The sequence below is a fragment of the Lontra canadensis genome, unplaced genomic scaffold (genome assembly GCF_010015895.1).
Source record: "Lontra canadensis isolate GAN:19392208 unplaced genomic scaffold, GSC_riverotter_1.0 scaffold153, whole genome shotgun sequence".
Lineage (NCBI taxonomy): Eukaryota > Metazoa > Chordata > Mammalia > Carnivora > Mustelidae > Lontra > Lontra canadensis.
Window position 1 is genome coordinate 2,866,253 of NW_022631147.1, and position 24,036 is coordinate 2,890,288.

Genomic DNA, 24,036 nt, shown 5'->3' on the forward strand with positions numbered 1-24,036 from the left:
TTAAGAGTTCTGTTTGACTGCTTCAGTTTATCTCCACTCACTCCTTAACAGATTGTGTTTACCCAAAGGAGTTCTATGACAGAGATTCAATCTACACGCCTGAAAATCAAACTTATAATTTATTTTTGGAACCATGCAAAATAAAATAAGGTTTAAAATACAAAAAGCATGTCTTGATAAAATGCAGAAGAAAACAGACAAGGGAAAGAGTTGTGGAGGAGAATGAGCAAACAAGTCACATGAAACCAGAAGTGTTTGTGGAGAAATGAACTATGTAAAGAAGTACTAATATGTACTTCTATTAGTCATTGATTTTTTTTTCTTTTTCTTAAAACACCACTTCCCTTAGCCTGTCCTTTTCCTAGAATGAAAATTAGCATCAGGTTCTATAAATTTTTCCTCATCTTATACAAATAGCTTTTCTCTAAAAGTAGCTTTCCACAGCGAAGGAGAATTTGATAATTGCATAAAGTCAGCCAAGGGTTTTTCTCTGTGACCAAATTTAGGCAGTTTTCAAGTGAGGTAGTTAGGTGTGGCTTCTTGTCTTGCACTTGGAATCAAAAAGGAAAAAGAGAAGGAAATCCGCCTGCGATTTTCAGTGAAACCGTGGAAGTTATAGAAAATGCTTCTTAGGGCACAAACTTTCTTTCTCTCTCTCTTTCCCTCCTTCTCTCTTTCTTTTCTTTCTTTCTCTCTCTCTTTCCTTCCTTCTCTCCTTCTCTTTCTTCTCTTCCTTCTTTTTCTTCCTTCCTTTCTTCTTCTCCTTTTTAAATATTTCATTTATTTGAGAAAGAGTGAGCAAGAGCACAAGCGGGGAAGGTGCAGAGTGAGAGGGAGAAGCAGGGTCCTCGCTGAACAGGGCTTGATCCCAGAACCCCAGGATCAGGACTCCAGCCAAAGGCAGACGCTTTAGGGACTGAGCCACCCAGGCGCCCCCCCCCACCCCAACTTTCTTTTGAGGCAACTATCAGCCAGTTTCAATTTAAACTCTTTCTTGCCTGGTTTTGAGAAATGTCAGCCAATGCTTTCAAAGAACACCCTCTTGTTAGATCTTCTCATTGTAAGTTCTGAGGAATAAACAGTTTACTTCCTCTCTCCTCTGTGCTTCACCATTCACCACGGCTGTCCTCTGCTGGCTCCGCGGAACAGCAGCAGAATCAAGGAATAAGGACATTATACCCATGTGCCACATTTCACTGAATCGACAAGCCATCGATTTTAAGATACACAATTTCAGAAATTATATTACGAAAGGCAAAATGTAATGTATACTGTGAAACACCGAACGACTGTAAGACACATCCTTTTTTAAAAACTTAAATTCAATTAGCCAACTAATTCTTAGTTAGTTGGCTAATTTTTTCAATAAGCCAGCTAACTTTCAGAGAAAAGCTATTTGTACAACAAATAGATCATTAGTTTCATAGGTCGTGTTGAATAATTGATCAGTTTCTGTAATACCCAGTGCTCCTCACATTAAGTGCCCTCTCAATGACCATAAAATGCCGGATAAAAAGGCCCATGTATGCTTGGCCTAGCAGGCATAGGGCAAGCCCCGGAAGCACAGCATACTTGTTGAAAAGCGAAACCCCAGAGACTGCTGGGTCTCCCAGCCGCCGGGTGTGGGCAGTGCATCGCTCTTGCTCCCCCTGCGGAGGCGCTGGGCACAGCCGACTCCCGCTGAGTTTCACTTTCCATTCAGTGGGAAACGAAAGCTGGGCGGCCGCTGGTGGGCGGGGCCTGGGCGAACCTTGGAGGGGCGTCCCGCGATCTAAACTCTAGGCTAGATGACTGGACAAGCCCGCCCAGCTCTGCTGTGCATGTGCTTTCTCTGCCAACCCGGCTGCCAGCAAGGCTACAGAAGCTTTTTCTGTTTCCCGAGCATCCATCTTCGCGGTGGAGGTTTGACGCTTCCCTGGAAGTCCAGGCAAGTTTGGTGTTCATTTTCAAAGCTTTCTTTCCAGGGACGACATCCAACGGGGCTTTACTCAGATGCCACCAGGGCAATCAAGGGATTTATTTGGATTTTTGCAAATTATAATAATGGTCTATATTTATTACATGCATATATTGGGCCAATGAATTTTTTTACAAGCTGATATATTTATTTGGACTTCTTGCGTTTTGTGTTCAATTTAAAAAGAAATTCCAAAAGTGGTGTAACCTTGTAAAAAAATTGGAAAAAATGCAGACAGGTGAGTAAAGTAGAAACAGAAATTTCTCTTACTCCACAACTCTGTATCATTTTTCTGTATACTTTACCAGAAATTTTCATCCATACAAGTTATTAATATTGTTTTGTAATTTGCCTTTTCCCACAGATGGATCTCTTTTCACGGCAAGATGTATAGCTAGGTCAACCTCATTTAAAAAAATTGGTGCATAATATGGTGCGTGCATCTTTTATTTAAACAATTAATAGGCATTTATGCTGTTTCCAGTTTTTACTGGTATAGATAATGCAGCAGTACACATTTATGTACACATTCATGTGAATATACAAATATATTTGTGAAAAATTCCTAGAAGTGGAATTGCTGGGTCAGTGGGCATCTATACTGAGAAATTGGAAGATTTTGTCAAATTGTGCAAATAAGGAGTATTTTAGTCTTAATCCCCCTCCAACCTCCTCGCCTTTTTTTCCTGGAAGAAAGCTGAACTTAGATGTTTAAACATAAAACTTCATTCTATGACTTTTGAAAATCTGGGTTCAAAGTGTTTGAAAATGAAAACAGTGGCTTTAGTTGCATTATTTATAGCTTTGAGGTAGTTATTCTTTGAAATTGTTCCAGAAAACAGGCAAATTGTTTATATTTTATTTTATTATTTTTATTTTTTGAGGAGGGAGAGGGGCACCGGAAGAGAAAAAGAGAGAGAAAATCTTAAGTAGGCTCCATGCTCAGCACAGAGTCCCATCCTGGGCTCAGTCTCAGGACCCTGAAGTCACAGCCTGAGCCAAAATCAAGAGTCAAACACTTAAACAACTGAGTCACCCAGGCGCCCTTTAAACAAAGCAAATGCTTTAAAACATTTGGAAACTTTCTCTTATAGTATTATGTAGTGGCAGAGGGAGGTCAGAGGAGGGTGTTTAAATCTAGATATCTAGGCTATCTAGATATCCTAGTTTATAGGAACAAAATGAGTAGGAGAGTAATGTACATATATAGTGCTATCTTGATTTATGGAGCACTATCAAGAACCAAAAAAAACCCCAACACTTTTTGTTTTGTTTTTCCTTTTTCACTATTAAAAATGTGTTGTGCTTTTGGCACTTTTATTTTTTAAACTTTTAAACTTTTAAATTTTTTATTATTATGTTTGATTAGCCAACATATAGTACATCATTAGCTTTTGATGTAGTGTTCAAGGATTCTTCCATTGCGTATGACACCCAGTGCTCATCACAACATGTGCTTTTGGCACTTTTACACAAAGATGGGCTTGCAAAGGGGAAACACTTAACATGTACACAGCCTCAAAGAAGGTAAGTCCTAATGCCTTCCACGTGGGCTGATTCTTTTAGAGAGAGTAGTCCCAAGATTCATTCCCTCTTATCTGGGGTTTCATCTGGTATGGTTCTAATTCATGGACACAGCATATTACCATTACTTAAGAAACATACAACAAATGATTAAGGATGTTATTGCCATGATGGGTTGGATTTGGGAGACTATGAGGTGGTTTGTATCATGTTCTAGGCATGTTAATTTTGTTTCTCTTAGGGCATTTCAAGACAGTCAGTTTTCCTTATGGAGAGAGAGTCTAGTTGTGGGTGAAGAGCCCAGTTAAAGACACAGAACAGCCAGGTTTCCTGCATCGCATTTTTTGCTGTTTCTTGAAAGTCCCTGATTGATTCTGTGGCTACAATGATGGTGGACTTAGACCTGCTTCTATCATTCACGTCTTCTACTTATTTTAAGAGTAAAGATTTGGGGAAGGTTGGGAGCCAGATTAGTTTAGTTCTTTGGAACCAATAAGCATTTAATAAATAATAGACTATTTTCCAGAGTAGTTTTAGGTCCACAGCAAATTTGGGTGGGATGTACAGAGTTCCCATATATCTTATCCCTCTCCTGACCCTCATCTTAACCATTATCATCATCTGACACCAAAGTGGTACATTTGCTGCAACTGATGAGCCAACAGTGACACATGATTATAATCAAAAGTTCATGCTTTACAATAGGGTTCACTCTTGGTGTTGTGCATTGTATGAGTTTTAAGAAATGTATAATGACGTGTATCCACCATTATAGTATCATAGGGAATAATTTCACTGCCCTAAAAATTCTCTGTTGGAGTCAATTTTTTGAGTCAGGGCTTGAGTTTGAAAATTCAGCTTCATTGGAATAAAACCATCCTTTTTTCTCTGGTATGTGCTAATCACCACCAACTTAGCTCAACAGCGTATTCTTTGCCAGCTCCGCCTTTCTTCATCCTTCTTAGATCTCTAGGTTTCATTTTCCTTCCTTTTGTAGCCACACCTACTTATTTCCCCTCTGATCAGCTCTGAAGATTTTCCTCTTGGAATCTGGCATGTCAGCCTGCCCAAATGATACTCTCCACTGAGGTTTACTGCTACATTTGGCTGACATATAGAGTTTTGAGTTTTTTTTTTTTTTTAAAGACTTATTTATTTATTTGCCAGACAGAGAGAGTGAGAGAGCATAAGAGTACAAGAAGGGGGAGCTGCAGGCAGAGGGAGGAGCTGGCCCCCACTGAGGAGGAGCCCCATGTGGGACTCAATACCAGGACCCTGAAATCATGACCAGAGCTGAAGGCAGATGCTCAATGGACTGTGCCACCCAAACATCCCAGTTTTGAGATCTTGACAAAGTACAGAACAATGTCTCTGGAAAACACAGGCTGGTCCTTTTCTATTCTGTTTCATCAGATTTCTCTCAGGGTGGTCTTAGAATCCTATTTCTTGCTCATGGAATTGCTAACTCCCATCATTTCTCTCTTAGTTTTAACCCTTCAGGCTGAGGCTCCTAAGATTATGAGATTGTTTTTATTTATTTATTTATTTATTACGAGACTATTTATTAAGACTGGTTATGACTACTGAGAATAAATACTAAGTAAAAGAGATTATTATGAGTCATTTAACATGATTTATTAATATATGCTACCTTTATATTTAGGTTTTTCCCAACTTCTGATTTTCACCTTTGCTTCACATTTTGTAAAAGAATTAGAAAAAGAAATTCTAACAGTTCTTCTCATCCCTAATTTGTTAATTTTTTGGATCTTGAAATAGGAACAGTATTGCCAACAAAGATTCCCTTGAGAAATGGTAAATCTATCTCCTAAATGAATTATTGCTTATTTTAAAATGCATATTAATTAATTACAAGAAATTTGAAAGTTAAGAGAAATAATAAAAAAATGAAAAAATTGATTTGTAATCCCACCAATGAAATCTCTATTTAATGACATTTTTGGTATATTTCATCCCAGTCTTTCCTCTCTCTCTCTGTAGTTAGATTTATGTTTTAAAAAATTGGGTTTGGGGGGCCTGGATGGCTCAGTCGTTAAGTGTCTGCCTTTGGCTCAGGTCATGATCTTAGGGTCCTGGGATCAAGTCCCACATGGGACTCCCTGCTCAACGGGGAGTATGCTTCTCTATCTCTTCCCCCTGCTTGTGTTCCCTCTCTTGCTGTCTCTCTCTGTCAAATAAATAAATAAAATCTTAAAAAAAAATTAGGTTCATACCATATGATTTTTAAATAATTTCTTTTTTTATTCAATGAAGTGTTATAGTCACTTCCTTATCTTTCTTAGTCTAAAATGATTGTAATGTCACCATAGTATTTCATTTTGTGAGAGTGTTGTAATTTACTTAACTTTTATTGTTGCATTTTCTATTTTTTTTCTTTTTTGGCCATTGTAAATAATGCTTCAGCTCTTGAATTTGAAATCGTCCTTTTACTTTTTGGCAGTTGACAACAACAACAAAAATCTCCCTTTGAAAAATCATCTAGTGTTAATTAATGAGGAACAAAAAAGATATTTAAAAGGATAGACAAAATATTAATGGAATTATTGCACCCCATTTTCCTAAATGCTTCACTTTTTCTCATCAGTATTTCATTTTATTTGTAAAACACATAAGGAAAATAGGCCATAAAAATGAATCTCTTACATAGATCTTTATATGTATCTTTGATTATTTTTATTTATTAAGTTTTTATTTTAAGTCCAGTATTAATTTCAGTTGTACGATATAGTGATTCAACAATTCCATACATCATCCAGTGCTCATTGTGACAAGTGCACTCCTTAAATCCCCATCACTTATTTCACCCATAGATTATTTTCTTAATCAGTATTAATTAGTACTCTTTCAGCTACAAGGACAGAAAGCCTTTTCAAACTAATTTTAAAAACAGCAGAGGAGGAGTGCCTGGGTGGCTCATTGGGTTAAGCCTCTGCCTTCGGCTCAGGTCATGATCCCAGGGTCCTGGGATCAAGCCCCGCATCGGGCTCTCTGCTCAGCGGGGAGCCTGCTTCCTCCTCTCTCTCTGCCTGCCTCTCTGCCTACTTGTGATCTGTCTTTCAAATAAATAAATAAAATCTTGAAGAAAAAAAACAGCAGAGGAGGGGCACCTGGGTGGTTCTGCTAGTTAAGCATCTGCCTTCAGCTCAGGTCATGGTCAGGATCCTGGAATAGTATCAGAGTATGAGAATGGAAACAGGTTTTTTTTTTAAAGTTATGTTCAATTAGCCAACATAGAGTACATCATTGGTTTTTGATGTAGTGTCCAACAATTCATTAGTTTTTAAAAGGAAGAGGTGATTCTGCCACCAAAAGAAGGGGCAGTGGCCTGGCAGAAATGACGATGTTCACTATGGTCATTGTTGAGGTTGTGATAAATGTTGCCAAATTTGTGTCAAGGCTGGCTTTAGCATCTTTTTTTTTTTTTTTTTTTTTTTTTTTTAAAGATTTTACTTATTTATTTGACAGATAGAGATCATAAGTAGGCAGAGAGGCAGGCAGAGAGAGAGAGAGGAGGAAGCAGGCTCCCTGCAGAGCAGAGAGCCCGATGTGGGGCTCGATCCCAGAACCCTGGGATCATGACCTGAGCCGAAGGCAGAGGCTTTAACCCACTGAGCCACCCAGGCGCCCCTGGCTTTAGCATCTTGTACTCCCAGTGGCAAAGTGTGGAATGCTTGTGCAGTGGGTAAGTTAGGAAAGCTGTTTAGGGCTGCTAGACCTGGACCAAGAGTGTTCTGTCTTCCATATCTCCATAAATAAGCAACATGAGGTTTTCATTAATGACTTCCTTAAATGCAAATGAAACAACCTGGAAATCATGCACTTTTAAGGAAACTAATACAGAAGATTCTTCATGAAACTAATTAAAGATTTTTGTCTTGTGTTGAAATCGGTATGTTTCATGTAGCACTGGGTATTATATGCAAACAATGAATCATGGAGTTCTACATCAAAAATTAATGATGTCTATTTTTAACTTTTTGAGGAACCTCCGCCCTGTTTTCCAAAGTATCTGCACCAACTTACATTCCCACCACATCGCCTCTAACATTTGTTGTTTCTTGCCTTGGTCCAGTGATGGGTATTAAGGAGGACATGTATCACATGGAGTTCTGGGTGTTACATGTAAACAATGAATCATGGAACACTACATCGAAAACTAACCACGTACTATATGGTAACTAACATAACATAATAAAAAATAATAATAAGGAAAAAAACTAATGGTGTACTGTATGGTGACTAATATAACTTAAAAAAAAAAAAGAAAAGAAACCTGCATGTCACTGGTCGACCCTTGACATCCTAAGCTTCTTTAGTACCTGTTGTCTAAAACATCTTCTCAAACTTTATTGTATATATAGAGAGCCAGGAATCTTGTCAACAGGCAGATTCAATTTGGTAGGTCTGCTGTGCAGCCTAATATTCTGTTTTTTAAATAGACTTCCAGGTGATGCTGATGCTGCTGGTCCAGAGACCAGCTTTTCTTTTTTTTATTTTTAATTCAAATTCCATTTAGTTAACATATAATATATTATTAGTTTTGGGGTAGGATATAGTGATTCATCAGTTGCATATAATACCTGGTGCTCATTACATCAAGTGCCCTCCTTAATGCTTATCACCCAATCACCTCATCTTCCCCCCTCTCCAGCAACTCTCAGTTTGTGTCCTGGAGTTAACAGTCTCTTATGGTTTGCCTTCCTCTCTGTTTTTATCTTATTTTATTTTTCCTTCCCTTCCCCTGTGTTCATCTGTTCTGTTTCTTAAATTCCACATATTCAGGAAATCATATGGTGTTTCTTTTTCTCTGATTTATTTTGCTTGGTGTAATACCCTCTAATTCCATCCATGTCGATGTAAGTGTAAGTATTCATTTTTTGATGGGTGAGTAGTATTCCATTGTATATTTACACCACTTTTTTATCCATTCAGCTGTTGTTGGACATCTGGGCTCTTTCCATTGTTTGGCTATTGTGGACATTGCTGCTATAAATATTAGGGTGTATGTGCCCTTTTGAATCACTATGTTTGTATCCTTTGTATAAATACCTAGCAGTGTAATTGCTGGGTCATAGCGAGGGTAGCTCTATTTTTAACTTTTTAGGGAACCTCCACATTATTTTCTGGAGTGACTATACCAGCTTGCATTCCCACCAAAGTGTGAGGAGGTTCCTCTTTCTCTGCATCCTCACCAATATCTGTCATTTCCTGACTTGTTCATTTTAGCCATTCTGACAAATGTGAGGTAGTATCTTATTGAGGTTTTGATTTGTATTTCCCTGATGCTGAGTGATGTGGAGCATTGTTTCATGTATGCCATTTGTATGTCTTCTTTGGAGAAATGACTGTTCATGTCTTCTGGACATTACTTGACTGAATTATTTGTTTTTTGGGTGTTGAGTTCAGTAAGTTCTTTATAGATTTTGGATACTAACCGTTTATCCAATTTGCCATTTGCAAATATCTTCTCCCATTCTGTAGGTTGCCTTTTAGTTTTGTTGTTTCCTTCACTGTGTAAAAGCTTTTTATCTTGATGAAGTCCCAAGAGTTCATTTTTGCCTTTGTTTCCCTTGCTTTTGGAGATGTGTCTATTAAGAATTTGCTGTGGACGAGGTCAAAGAGGTTGCTGCCTGTGTTCTCCTCTAGGTTTTTAATAGACTCCTGTAGAGACCTGCTTTTCAAGTAGCAAGATAAAAGACCAGGTGTTCCCAATATTTTAACAAAACAAAAAATCAGGACCTACCACACTCAAAATAATAATTGTTATTTTAGTATCCACTAATTGAGAAAACATATTGAAAATTACTATACATTCAGAAAAACTTTTACATGAGACTGTTTTTATAGTCATGACGGCATCTGCCTACATTTTGGCACATTTTGACAGAACACTAAAAGGCTGAGTTTTATTTGGTTACAGTTCTGCCATTTGACCCCCATCTTTACTTAAATGCACACCAATTTCAGTATCTTCATTGGAATAGAAGGATGGGAATATCTTGCAGCAGGTATCAATGAGAAATATTTGGATTCTCAAGAGGACTTTTAGTTTGGTTATTCCAGTAGGTTTCAGTGAACAAATCTGAAGGCATTAAGTTCTGTAAACTATAACATTAGGTTTTTTTGGTGTGGTTAGAGTAGCCTTCTAAGCCCATAATGTCTATCATTCCATAGTGCTTGAACATCTCATGTGAGTACACAACAGGACAATTCCAAAATCTCTTTCGTATCAAATAGTGTGTGTTTGACTGATGAAGAACTGCTGTCTTTCTCCTTTGGCCAGAATTTCTGTTACATCTTTCTGTGCTATAATTACTTTATGAATATATACTGAACAATCTGAACAAATCACTATATGCAGGACAGGCTACATAACTTGCCAGTCCTATGGTAAAGTAAAAATGTGGAGCTCCTTGTTAAAAATTATTAAGAATTTCAAGTCTATAACAAGGCAAGCATTAAACCAAGCCTGGGATCTCCCGAGCATAGGTCTCTGGAACTACACAGTTTGTACACTCATGAAGCGGGCCATGACTATATATGTTCATGATTCCTAAACAACTCATAGCTTCCACCTTGTTTGTTCCACTGTTGATGGTATTGACATTTTAAAAACTGGTTTTTCAGTCCATAAATATTTCTTCAATCAGATTTGCAAGGAGAGAATCCTGGCTAAATTCAATATCCACCATGCTCTTAAATTTTAAAGACTCTGGTTGTTTCTACCTGTTCAAATAGATACTGATGTACATGATATAGAAATGGTACATTTAAAATATCAATTTTTTTTGTGTGTGGCCAACAGAACATAATTCAGGAAAATTATTTTTAGCAGAATATTTTCCAGAACAATGTTGTCCCTAAGATTCAAAGTTTGGACAATTCTTAAAAGTTTCATTTCCAACTATCAAATTGAGTGACAATCTAAAGCAATCATTTGGATAACAGTTTTTAGCTTTCATAAGTAGACTAAACACTAAAAACGCTGTGTGCTTGATTCAGTTTGTGTAGTATATGATTTTTGAAGTATGACTAGTGAGAACAAACTCTGTTATGGTTATCCCATTGGTCTTTAAACTTTTCTTTTTTTTTCAGATTTTAAAATATTCTTTATCATACTTGGATTGAGGGATGATTTATTATTGACTTTTTAGTATATGTATTTGGGATTTTTCACCTCATGATAATTTTAGGTTGTAAAGTTGACATTCTGCTTTTAATTCATCTTCACAAGATGTGAAGAATTTATAGATAGGATCTTTTTCTTGAAAGACCGTGGCATTGGGAATAAATTATTAAAATTTAAATACAGTTCTTAATAATAAGTATTAAAGTGCAACAGTACCATTGGAAAGATGTAGCTGATTCTGATATGAAATGTAAAGGTGTATCAAAAATAAAAAAATGGGGGTGCCTGGGTGGCTTAGTCAGTTAAGCATCTGCCTTTGGCTCAGGTCATGATCCCAGGGCCCTGGGATCGAGTCCCACGTCAGTCTCTCTGCTCAGCTTGGAGCCTGCTTCTCCCTCTCCCTCTTCCTACAGCTCTGCCTGCTTGTGCATGCATGCTCTCTCCCTCCCCCTCTGTCAAATCAATCAATTAAATATATGTATATACGTGGAGATGTGCTCTCACAAATCTCTTATTGTAGTGTCTTCTAATGGAAAAAATTAAAAAGCCAGACCAAGTTTGGGTATGTAGGCACTGTCCCCCCTGTGGAATATGCAAAGAATATCCAGGTAAAAATGAGCTGAAAAAAGACTACCAAGCAGTGTACCAAGTAAATAAAAATGAACACATATTAAACAACATAAAATAAAAGACATAATATGAAAAACCTAAAACATGGAAATATCAGTCACTCGCACCTATGGCCAGGACATTCAATGAAAGTGGCACTGTATCCAGAGGAATTCTAACCATTATATGAAGACTTACATTTTTCAGATGAAGTAGAAAAGCCTGAAAGTGTGGCTTCAGTGTCATTATACAGCCAACATCTTGTCCTTGGCTTCAATTCTGGCCCCAGTGTTTGAAAGTCCAATTAACAAAACACCACTTAAGTAGCATTTTTGGTGTCCTTGGACTTGTGCATGATCAAGTGATCTCATTGGTTACAACGATGTGTAATCAGTGTGACAAAAGGGAGGTCACATGGATTAGCTGTTAATATCTGAGTACATGTAGTGGCAAATACTACACCCATGATTGAAGGTGGAAAATCTCATATACTTTTATGTTGAAATATAAGAGCATAATTTTTAGTGCATAAGTTAAATGTTGCAATAATGGATAGTTTGGGCCATGCTTTTATGTATAAAACTATTATTTTAAAATCTTAAAAAAATAAATTGAAAATTAATACATAAAGAGAATAAATTTGCTAAATAGTGTATGAGGTATCTTTTTAAAAAATTTTTAAAATTTTTTATTTATTTAATTTATTTGATAGAGATTAAAAGTAGGCAGAGAGGCAGGCAGAGAGAGGAGGAAGCAGGCTCCCTGCTGAGCAGAGAGCCCGATGCGGGACTCCATCCCAGGATGCTGGGATCATGACCTGGGCTGAAGGCAGAGGCTTTAACCCACTGAGCCACCCAGGCGCCCAGTGTATGAGTTATCTTTTGGGGGTTTACGGCTATTTATTATTATTATTGTTATTATTATTTTTTAATTTTAAAGATTTTATTTATTTGTCAGAGAGAGAGAGCGAGAGCGCGAGCGAACACAGGCAGAGTGGCAGGCAGAGACAGAGAGAGAAGCAGGCTCCCTGCCGAGCAAGGAGCTCGATGTGGGACTCGATCCCAGGACGCTGGGATCATGACCTGAGCTGAAGGCAGCCGCCCAACCAACTGAGCCACCCAAGCGTCCCTTACAGCTATTTATTAAATTAAAAAGTAATTTCAACTAATAAAGTTAAGAATGTATCACTTCTATGCTTTATAAAATTGGTATACCTGCATTCATAATACTGAAGAAAATAATCTTTAAGAATTTATTTATTTATTTTCAAATTCTCACAAATCATTTTTTAAATTTTATCTTCTTTTTTTCAGTGTTCCAAGATTCATTGTTTATGCACCACCCCCAGTGCTCCATCCATTATGTGCCCTCCTTAAATCATTTTTTAAAAAGATTTTATTTATTTGACAGAGCACAAGTAGGCAGAGTGGCAGGCAGAATGGGCAGAAGGAGAAGCAGGCTTCTCGCTGAGCAAGGAGCCCAATATGGGACTCGATCCCAGGACCCTGGTATCATAACCTGAGCTGAAGGCAGACATTTAACCAACTGAGCCACCAAGGGACCCCAGTGCATCTCTCTTTAAGGACTCCTCATCATAGTTAGTTAAAACTGAGTGTTGTTGGGGAAAATAGACAAAGTGACTTGTCATCAATTCAGATTTGTCATTCGTGTTAGTTCTGTCTTAACTGCTTGAGCTGTGGCATGAGATCTCTACAGAGTGAATGATTCTTTCTGGCATATGTTAGACTATGTCTTCCTCAGACCATTAGCCTTGACCCCAAGTCCCAATTAATTACTTAATTAATTAATAACAAAGCCCTTAGGAAACCTCTTCATCCCCAAACTAGACTGTTGCTAGCAATAACAAAATAACACAGTCTTCACTTGTTTCATCCTTCTGCCTCCCCACCAGAGGTCAGTCATTACTTGATCCTTGTGGTTTCACTATTTATTTAAAAAGTTTTATTACACACATATATACTGATGCCTAAACAACATAATATTCCATTTTCCCTGAGTTTGAATATATTTTGACTCAACATTATGTTTCTAAGAGTCCCCATACTATGACATGTGCTATAGTTTCTTCAAATGCAACTGATGAATATTATTTCATTTGTATAAATTTATTACAGCTTATGTACCCATTCTTCTGTCTATTGGGTTGAGTGCTTGCATTTTTTCCATGTCTTTGTTATTATAAATAGTACTGCCAAGAACATTCTTATATATGTCTCCAGGGAAAAATGAGAATTTCTCTTGGGATTTTTGGGTTGAAGTTAAGTGAATGTTTAACTTTTTTTAAATTTAAATTCGATTAGCCAAGTTACAGTATACCATTGGTTTTTGATATAATGTTCAATGATTCCTTGGTACAGTATAACACCCAGTGAATGTTTAACTTTACAAGATAATGACAAAATGTTTTCCCAAGTGATTGCACCATTTTACACCCCTCTCCTGATAGTGTATAAATGATCTTATTTATTTACATCCCCTCCAAAACTTGATTCAGTCAGAATTCTTAATTGTTGCCAACTGAATAGTATAAAATGGTATCTCACTGTGGTCATGATTTGCATTTACCTGACTACTGGTGACCAGTTACTTTTTATAAAAATTACAATTTTGGAACTTTTACATTTTATTCTAGTCCTAGGTTGGACTCATCTATGCAAATCTGCTTTTATAATCCTTTGTACACTTTTCCCCACATTTTCCTCCCCCAACCACTGATCTTTTCTTTTTTTTTCATTTTTTAAAAAAATTTCTTTTCAGTGTAACAGTATTCATTGTTTTTGCACCACACCCAGTGCTCCATGCAATCCCTGCCCTCTCTAATACCCACCACCTGATTCCCCCAACCTCCCACCCTCTCGCCCCTTCAAAACCTTCAGATTGTTTTTCAGAGTCCATAGTCTCTCATGGTTCACCTCCCCTTCCAATTTCCCCCAACTCCCTTCTCCTCTCCATCTCCCCTTGTCCTCCATGCTATTTCTTATGCTCCACAAATAAGTGAAACCATATGATAATTGACTCTCTCTGCTTGACTTATTTCACTTAGCATAATCTCTTCCAGTCCCGTCCATGTTGCTACAAAAGTTGGGTATTCATCCTTTCTGATGGAGGCATAATACTCCATAGTGTATATGGACCACATCTTCCTTATCCATTCGTCCATTGAAGGGCATCTTGGTTCTTTCCACAGTTTGGCGACCGAACCACTGATCTTTTCATATCATTTGCCTTGCCTCAAGGTGCCCCTTATTTCAAACCATACCCTTTCTTCTTTAATAAACCCAATTCCTAAAAACAAAACATAACAAAACCAAATAAGTTCAATTCCAGACTCACTTTTTTTCCCCATGAAAACCTGTTCTTGTAAACATCAGTGAACTTAGGTTATTACATTTAACCACTGAGTCCTGATGGTTTGTTCACACTGCACTGTCATTGTATAAACTGGTACAAGGCATTTAGCAACAGTATTAAGAACCTTACACTTTGGGGATGCCTGGGTGGCTCAGTTGGTTAAGCAGCTGCCTTTGGCTCAGGTCATGATCCCAGCATCCTGGGATCGAGTCCCACATTGAGCTCCTTGCTCGGCAGGGAGCCTGCTTCTCTCTCTGTCTCTGCCTGCCACTTTGTCTGCCTGTGCTCACTCTCTCTGACAAATAAATAAATAAAATCTTTAAAAAAAGAACCTTAAACTTTGTACACTTTGACCTTGTAATTACATTTCTTTTTTTAAATTTAAATTAAATTAGCCAACATGTCATACATCATTAGTTTCAGATGTAGTGTTCAATAATCCATCAGTTGTGTATAACACCCAATGCTCATCACATCCTGTGACCTCCTTAATGCCCATCACCCAATTACCCCATTGTAATTACATTTCTAAGAATCTCTTTTAAAGTTTGATTTAATATCTGGTTGTTTCTTTTCTTTTCTTTCTTTCTTTCTTTTTTTTAACAGCTGGTTGTTTCTAGTGGTCAAATAAATTGGAGGGCTGCAGAGTTACTGGCATGGAGTTAGGGAAACAACTGAGGAAACCTTTCATAAGTGCCTCTGAGTGGAGAGAAGGGAGACATAGAGAAGACAATATAATTTATGTTTCCCAGTTTAGATCTGGGCATGGACCTGGGCACAGAACCCTGGACAGAGAGCAGTTGTAGGTGGAAGTATAAGCCCTTTCGGAAGGAGTCCAGTGAAATCAAAGGGTACAAGGCAGTTGGAGGAGCTGGGCATGTATCCCACTTCCACATCAAGCCCCTACTTGGAAAGAGGAGGGAACCTTAATTCATTAATTGTTTTACCTTGCATTGTTTGTGGTACTCCGCAGATACTCTGGAGTGGTAGTGGCAGTGTACAATAATTGTCACTTGTTCCAAAACACGTAAGAGTCTCCTCCTGAGAGTCTAAAATATGCTTGGGAGCATTTACAGGTGGCTGAAATCTGTGTTGTCAGGAGAAAGTAAAAGAGTAGGGGGATTTGCTTTATGTGGTTAATATGACCTCATTTATAGCTAAGTTTTGTTGTGTCCATGGACCTTTAGTTTGTACGAGGGACATCAAATAGGTAGAGAAAAGTTTTATGCCTAAAAATGTTCACTATAGTGTATTTGTTATAATTGTAAAAAATTGAAAAATAACCAGAATATTCCACAAAGTTTTATTGCTACATCAGTCATCAAAAGGTATTTATAAAGAGCTTGGGAAAAGTTATGTTATAATGTGAAATGAGAAAAACAGTAAAATATCAGCCATGTCAAAAATATTTAGGAAAGAGGACACCTGGGTGGCTCAGTTGGTTAAGTATTTGGTTCTTGATTTTGGCTCAGGTCATGATCTCAGGATCGTGTGACCGAGCCCTAAATGGAACTTGGCATTAACTGTGGAGCCTGCTTGGGGATTCCCTCTCCCTCTCCTATTCTTCTCCCGCTCTCTCTCTCTCAAAAAAAGAAATACACACACACACATAAATAAATGTTTGTTTGTTTGCTTATTTATAGGAAAAAAGATTGTTACATACCAAGTAGTGGTTATCCTTAGGTCCTGGGACAATGAGTGATTAATGTTTTCTTCATTTTGTATTTCTACATTTTACAATTATTCTTCATAAGTTAGCATTATTTGAGAAAAACAACCTTAAAAATTATAATGAATATCTTTAAAAATACATATATTTCTTTCCTTGGTGGGCATTTGTGTATGTACAAGGGAACTGTTTTCTCTAGGAACAGCAGTGACTTCTCTTTCCAGCTGCCGTGGTAATTCTCCAGAATACATAATTCAGTGGGACATATTTGAATGCTTCCACTTGAATTAAAATGAATAACTAGAAAGAATCACAGGCTTCAGGTTTGGAAGGCAAACAAGAGATCTCACACGCCACCCACCCTTCAATTCCTTTCTGTCCTCTCTCTTTCAAGGGCTAGCCCAGCTTCTGCTTACTGACAAATTACTGCTGCTGGAGTTGACTTTCTTTATTTTGAAATTAAATCTATTTCTTAGTAGTTTTCACATTTTAGGTAGTTTGACCTCCTCCATCCTCATGTCCCAAAGACAAGAAATCTAAGTAAGTCTAATTATATCACTTCCACATGATAGCCTTTTAAGTATTTGAAAACATTTCTTTGTTCCATACAAGTCCTTATTCTTTCATGTGTTCATTCATTCATTCAGTGGTTATTTACTGAATGCTCACAAAACTCTGTGCTAAGTGTAAAGGAAGCAGTTGAAGATACACACTCCCTGCCTTCCAGATGCTCACAGTTTAGGGTCTCAGGTCAGATGCTGAAACTCTGAGATGGGTATGCAGGAGATTACTGGGGAGTACCCATGGGAACAACATCTGGGAGACGTGAGCAAAGCAGGGAAAGACAGAGGGAAGGGCTGCCAAATAGTTGCAGCAGAGGCTTCAGCTGTTCTTAAGGGGAACTCTGGGGCTGGCTGACCCTTCAAAGCTATTTCATCTTGAGGCAAGGTGGTAAGATTTTATACCTGCTATTGTCCAGTCATTGTATAGGGATAAACTTCTTTTCAAGGGTAGATTATTGGACAGGGACTGAGTGGGGAGCTGTCAAGCTGTGTTCCCCTCAGCCTAAGAAATCATGTTGGTCCTGCAGGAAGAGTGTGAGTGGTGCATCACTGTCCACTACAAGTGGAGAGATAGCTATTCCCCACAATAGAATATAGTGAACCAATTACTTGATTAGCTCTGAGTACAAGGTGTATGGACACACAGACAACATGTAGGCTTCATGTGGGGAGTCAGGACAGGCTTCCCAGGAAGTCAAGGGTATAGATAGCAAGGAGAGTGCTTGTGAGCGGCCTTTAGGTGGTGGAGTTGACAGTCCTCAATGATTGTTTGGGCCAGGGAGTGAGGAGAAAGGAGACACCCAGGTTTCTGATCTGGACCCCCTTGGTTCATATTGTGCTATTTGTCAGAGTAGAGAACCTGTGGGAAAGAGTTATATGGCAGTCTGTTCTGAAGAAGAAAATGGAAACATGTGAGACAAAGGTAAGGAGTATCTAGCCTAGTTGTCATTTCTAGCCCTAGAGCTTTATAAGTCAAACATTTCTTTCCAAGACTTGTCTGTTTTTTTTTTTTTAATTTTGTTAGTTAACATACAGTGCAGTAGGGGCATCTCAGTCACTCAGTTGGTTAAGTGTCTGCCTTCAGCTCAGGTCATGATCCCAGAGTCCTGGGATTGAGCCCTGCATCAGGCTCCTTCCTTGTGGGGGGCCTGCTTCTCCCTCTACCCCTCACCCCACTCTTGTGGTCTCTCTCTCACTCTGTTTAAAAAAAACCAGACAGTGCAGTATTGGTTTTTGGAGTAGAATTCAGTGATTCTTTACTTACATATAACCCAGTGCTCATCACAAGTCAGCCTTTTTTTCCTCTCCCCCTCATTCCCTCCCTTTCTAAAATTTTAATTTAAATTCCATTTAGTTAACATATAGTGTATTATTAGTTCAGGGGTAGAATGTCGTGATTCATCAGTTGCGTATTACACCTAGTGCTCATTATATCAAGTGCCCTTCTTAATGTCCATCACCCAGTTACCCCATCACTCCATCCACCTCCCCTCCAGCAACCTTGTTTGTTTCCTATAGCTAAGAGTCTCTTAAGGTTTGCATCTCTTTCTGTTTTTTTTTTTTAAATTTAAGATTTTATTTAGTTATTTGCCAGAGAGAGAACAATCAGGGGGAGCTGCAGAGGGAGAGGAAGAAGCAGGCTCCTTGCTGAACAGGAAGCCAGATGTGGGGTCTGATCTCAGGACCCTGGGATCATGACCTGAGCTGAAGGCAGATGCCCAACCGACTGAGCCACCCAGGCACCCCCCTCTCTCTGTTTCTATCTTATTTTATTTTTCCTTCCCTTATCTGTTTTGTTTCTTAAATTCCACATATAAGTGAAAACATAGGGTATTTGTCTTTCTCTGATTGACTTATTTTAGTTATCATAATACCCTCTAGTTCCATCCATGTCGTTGCAGATAAGTGCCTTCTTTAACACCCATCACCCATCTAGCCCATCTCCCCCAAATCTCCCTCCATCAACCCTCAGTATGTTCTCTTCCCTTAAGAGTCACTTATTGCTTGTTTTCCTCTCTCCTTTTTCTCTTTTTCCCCTTCCCATATGTTCATCTACTTTCTTTCTTAAATTCCACATATGAGTGAGATCATATGGTATTTGTCCTTCTCTGACTTATTTCACTTAGCATAATACACTAGAGTTCCATCCACATCTGCTTGTCTCTTTGGAATTAGAACTGATCACATGAATATGCTTTCCCTCTTCCCTTATCCTTACCTACTTGTGGTGTGTTTTCACAGAACTCCCACCAACGCTGACTTATGTGAGCTCTTCCTGGAGTGTGCAGTCCTGAAGACAGGCTGGGCAGCCAGTGGCCTGGGGATTTTGGAGTGATCGCTAATGAGTCAGGTGCTGGAGTCCCTGAGGAAATTTGCCAGTGCATCCTGGCTGAGTCTCAGCATTTCTCAGCAGAACCCATGGAGAAGAAGGAAGAGAACAACATGAAGAGGAAGAAGGAGCAACTAAAGGAGCGCCTCAGTGCCTGGGACTCTCCCCATGGTCATTAGATTCCTCACATTTTTCTCTTTTTGATTGCATAGAAATGCTTTGCTCACCCACTATACTCTGAAGTAGTAGATCTTTGTGGTTAAAGACTCCTGATTTCGTATGCCTCCATTTCTGCATCTGTAGAATGGGAATAATCATAGTACTGAGCACATAGGGTTGTTGGGAGGGGTAAGTGAGATAATCTGTGGAAAGTGCTTTGAGTTATAGCTTGGCATATAACAGCAGCCAGCATTAGTTCTTGCCTTTACTATTACACCTGTGTGCTAGGATATCTAGAGGCAAGGTTCTTCTTTCTGCTGATTCAGGAGCCAAAATCTGTGATTACTTGCTGTCCCTGGATTTTTTTCATCTTAATCACATACTCAAAACTACTTCCTCAGGAACTCTGAGATTAGTGGAATTCCCTCCCTCTTAAATTTCTCACCTTGTGCGGTCAGCTGTGTCCAAGTTGAGTTGGGAAAAGAGAGGTTGGTTCCTAGTACATCAGAGAAATGCTGTCTTTTGGTTTTCTCACATCTTCATAAGTTCCTTTTGGCATCTGGCCTCTGGAAGTGAGTTTAGATTAGTGAATTTCCCCCAGAACTTTTTTCCCCCCTGATTTCTTTCAGCCTTTCCACTGGAGTCTGAAATAGACTAGCTAGGAAATTACTTTTATCTATAAGCTCCATAGATGCTCATTCTGACTCAACTCTATAGGGAACAGCTTGAGTGGGAAGAACTCAAAATGCTCCCAGTTATGCTTTCTGTAGTGTTTCTTTCTTTGTCTTTGCTCTTATAACGATTGCTTGTACTACTCATTTGACATCACATAATACTGTTTCTTTTTTTTAATTTTATTTTATTTTTTCAGTGTTCCAAGATTCGTTGTTTATGAACCACACCCAGTGCTCCATGCAATACGTGAACTCCTTAATACCTACCACCGGGCTCACCCATACCCCCACCTCCTCCCCTCTAAAACACTCAGTTTGTTTCTCAGAGTCCCCAGTCTCTCGTGGTTCATCCCCCGCTCCAATTTCCCCCAATTCACTTTTCCTTCCCTTCTCCTAATGTCGTCCATGTAATTCCTTATGTCCCACACTGCTGGTGGGAATGCAAGTTGGTGTAGCCACTGTGGAAAACAGTGTAGAGATTCCTCAAAAATTAAAAATAGAGCTACCTTATGACCCTGTAATTGCACTATGGGTATTTACCCCAAAGATACAGATGCAGTGAAAAGAAGGGCCATATGTACACTAATGTTTATAGTAGCAATGTCTACAATCACCAAACTGTGGAAAGAGCTAAGATGCCTTTCAACAGACAAATGGATAAAGATGTGGTCCATATATACAATGGAATATTACGTAGCCATCAGAAAGGATGAATGCCTAACTTTTCTGTCAACATGGACGGGACTGGAGAAGATTATGCTGCATGAAATAAGTCAAGCAGAGAAAGTCAATTATAATAGTGTTTCTTGTGACAACTCTCTTTTCCTAATGAATTATTAAAAGTTTTACTGCTGGATGTGAGGATGATCTGGCTGTGAGATCTGTCACCTCATTGATTTCCAGGGTTGATTTGGCTGATCTGGATGTCAAGGCAGGTGTCCCCTTCCTCCCTCACCACTCCACATGCATCCCTCCTGAAGCTGCATGCTCAGTCCAAAGAGGACAACTTTCCCCGATACAGGAGGGCTGTTTTTCTGTCAAGGGTATACAAGTCACTGTGCTCCCCTTCTAGAACCTCCAAACAAGCTCTCCAGGTCTGTTTGTAGGAGAACATAAGGTAGTCAAGCTTCCAAGACTCCACAGACATCCAAATAAGGCACTGCAGGTAGCACTTTGACTTTCTTTAAAAAAGTTTTACTGCTATTTTGCTTTTCAGAATCGAATGCTTTATCTCTCCTCTCCAGTTTGTTTGCAAGCTCTTTTGTGAAGTCTTTGTACCTCTGAGAGTATTTTGCAGGATTTCATGACCTTGGTAGATCTTAGAAAACCATCTGATTTTTGTTAAGTCCCTTAGCTTGCCCTTGTCCTCAGTATGTTTTTTTCTTTTCCCCCTATAGGCCTGGTTGGTTTACACAACATTGGCCAGACCTGCTGTCTTAACTCCCTGATTCAGGTATTAATTATGAATGTGGGCTTCATCAAGATATTGAAGAGGTAAGACTAACATGTATATTATTCTACATTTTCATATGTTCAATTTTTCACAGTGACTTATACTTTAAAAAAATCTTCTTTGAATGGTTGCCAGAGAAAAGATCTTGTTCTAAACAATCTAGACTACACTCTGTAACCACCTAAGAAGTTTAAAAAGAAATATGAATACCTATTTCTACCACCAGATATTTGGTTTCAGTTCAGGTACTGGTACTTTTATTTTTTACTTTAATTAATTAATTTTTTGTTTTGTTTTTAATTTAAAATCCATTTAATTAACATATAGTTTATTACTAGTTTCAGAGGTAGAATTTTGTGGTTCATCAGTTGCGTATAACACCTAGTGCTCACTTCATCAAGTGCCCCCTTTAATGCCCATCACCCAGTTACCCAATCCCTCCACCTACCTCCCCTCCAACAAACCTGTTTGTTTCCTATAGTTAAGAGTCTCTTATGGTTTGTCTCCCTCTCCAATTTTGTCTTATTTTATTTTTCCTTCCCTCCCCCCTATGTTCACCTGTTTTGCTTCTTTTATTTTTTTAATTTATTTTTATTTTTTATTATTATTGTTTTTTAATTTAAATTACTCTTATTATTTTTTAAATTTCTTTTCAGTGTTCCAGAATTCATTGTTTATGCACTACACCCAGTGCTCCGTGCAATATGTGCCCTCAACAATACCCACCACCAGGCTCATGCAATCTCCCACCCTCCTCCCCTCCAAAACCCTCAGTTAGTTCCTCAGAGTCCACAGTTCTCTCATGGTTCATATACCCCTCCAATTTCCCCCAACTCCCTTCTCCTCTCCATCTTCCCATGTCCTCCATGTTATTCCTTATGCTTCACAAATAAGTGAAACCATATGATAGTTGACTTTCTCTGCTTGACTTATTTCACTCAGCATAATCTCTTCCAGTCCCATCCATGTTGATATAAAAGTTGGGTATTCATCCTTTCTGATGGAGGCATAATACTCCATAGTATAAATGCACCACATCTTTATCCATTCGTCCATTGAAGGGCATCTTGGTTCTTTCCACAGTTTGGCGACTGTGGCCTTTGCTGCTATGAACATTAGGGTACAGATGGCCCTTCTTTTCACTACATCTGTGTCTTTGGGGTAAATACCCTGTAGTGCAATTGCAGGGTCATAGGGAAGCTCTATTTTTAATTTCTTAAGGAATCTCCACACTGGTTTCCAAAGTGGCTGCACCAACTTGCATTCCCACCAATAGTGTAAGAGGGTTCCCGTTTGTCCACATCCTCTCCAACACATGTTGTTTACTGTCTTGTTAATTTTGGTCATTCTAACTGGTGTAAGGTGGTATCTCAATGTGGTTTTGATTTGAATCTCCCTGATGGCTAGTGATGATGAACATTTTTTCATGTGTCTTTTAGCCATTATTATTGTTTTTTACATTTTATTTTTTCAGTGTTCCAAGATTCATTGGTTATGCACCACACCCAGTGCTGCATGAAATATCTGCCCTCCTTAAAACCCGCCACAAGACTCACCCATCTCGCCACCCCCTTCCCTTCCAAAACCCTCAGTTTGTTTCTCAGGGTCCACAGTCTCTTCTGGTTCATCTCCCCCTCCGATTTCCCCCAATTCACTCTTCCTATTTTTCTCCTAATGTTGTCCGTGTTATTCCTTATGTTCCACAAGTAAGTGAAACCATATGATAATTGATTTCTCTGCCTGACTTATTTCACTCAGCATAATCTCCTCCAGTCCCATCCATGTTGATAGAAAAGTTGAATGTTCATTTTTTCTGATGGAGGTGTAATATTCCATTGTATATATGAACCTCATCTTCAACCATTCATCTGTTGAAGGGCATCTTGGCTCTTTCCACAGTTTGGTGATTGTGGCCATTGCTGCTATGAACATTGGGGTATATATGGCCCTTCTTTTCGCTGCATCTGTATCTTTGGGTAAATACCCGGTAGTGCAATTGCAGGGTCATAGGGTAGTTCTATTTTTACTTTCTTAAAAAATCTCCACACTGTTTTCCACAGTGGCTACACCAACTTGCATTCCCACCAATACTGTAAGAGGGTTCCCCTTTCTCCACATCTTTGCCAACACTTGTTTCTTGTCTTATTAATTTTGGCCATTCTAACTGGTGTAAGGTGGTATCTCAATATGGTTTTGATTTGAGTCTCCCTGATGGCTAATGATCATGAACATTTTTTCATGTGTCCGTTAGCCATTTGTATATCTTCTTTAGAGAAGTGTCTGTTCATGTCTTCTGCCCATTTTTGATATGTTTATCTGTTTTTAGGGTGTTGAGTTTGAGAATTTTTTTATAGATCTTGGATATCAGCCCTTTGTCTGTAGTGTCATTTGTGAGTATCTTCTCCCATTCCATTGGTTGCCTCTTTGTTTTGTTGACTGTTTCCTTTGCTGTGCAGAAGATTTTATCTTGAAGAAGTCCCAAAAGTTCATTTTCGCTTTTGTTTCTTTTGTCTTTGGAGAAGTGTCTTGAAAGAAGTTGCTGTGTCTGATTTCAAAGAGGTTACTACCTATGTTCTC

General features: G+C 38.6%; 1 protein-coding gene across 1 annotated transcript in view; it reads left to right on the forward strand.

Moving 5' to 3' along the window:
• The first annotated feature begins 1,737 nt into the window (after positions 1-1,737).
• Positions 1,738-24,036, forward strand: part of USP18 (ubiquitin specific peptidase 18) — a 51,699-nt gene continuing 29,400 nt past the window's right edge. The window contains 4 exon segments of the mRNA XM_032844399.1: positions 1,738-1,927; positions 19,086-19,114; positions 19,117-19,344; positions 21,404-21,500. Of these exon segments, the coding sequence (XP_032700290.1) occupies positions 1,788-1,927; positions 19,086-19,114; positions 19,117-19,344; positions 21,404-21,500 (494 nt within the window). The 5' untranslated portion in view covers positions 1,738-1,787.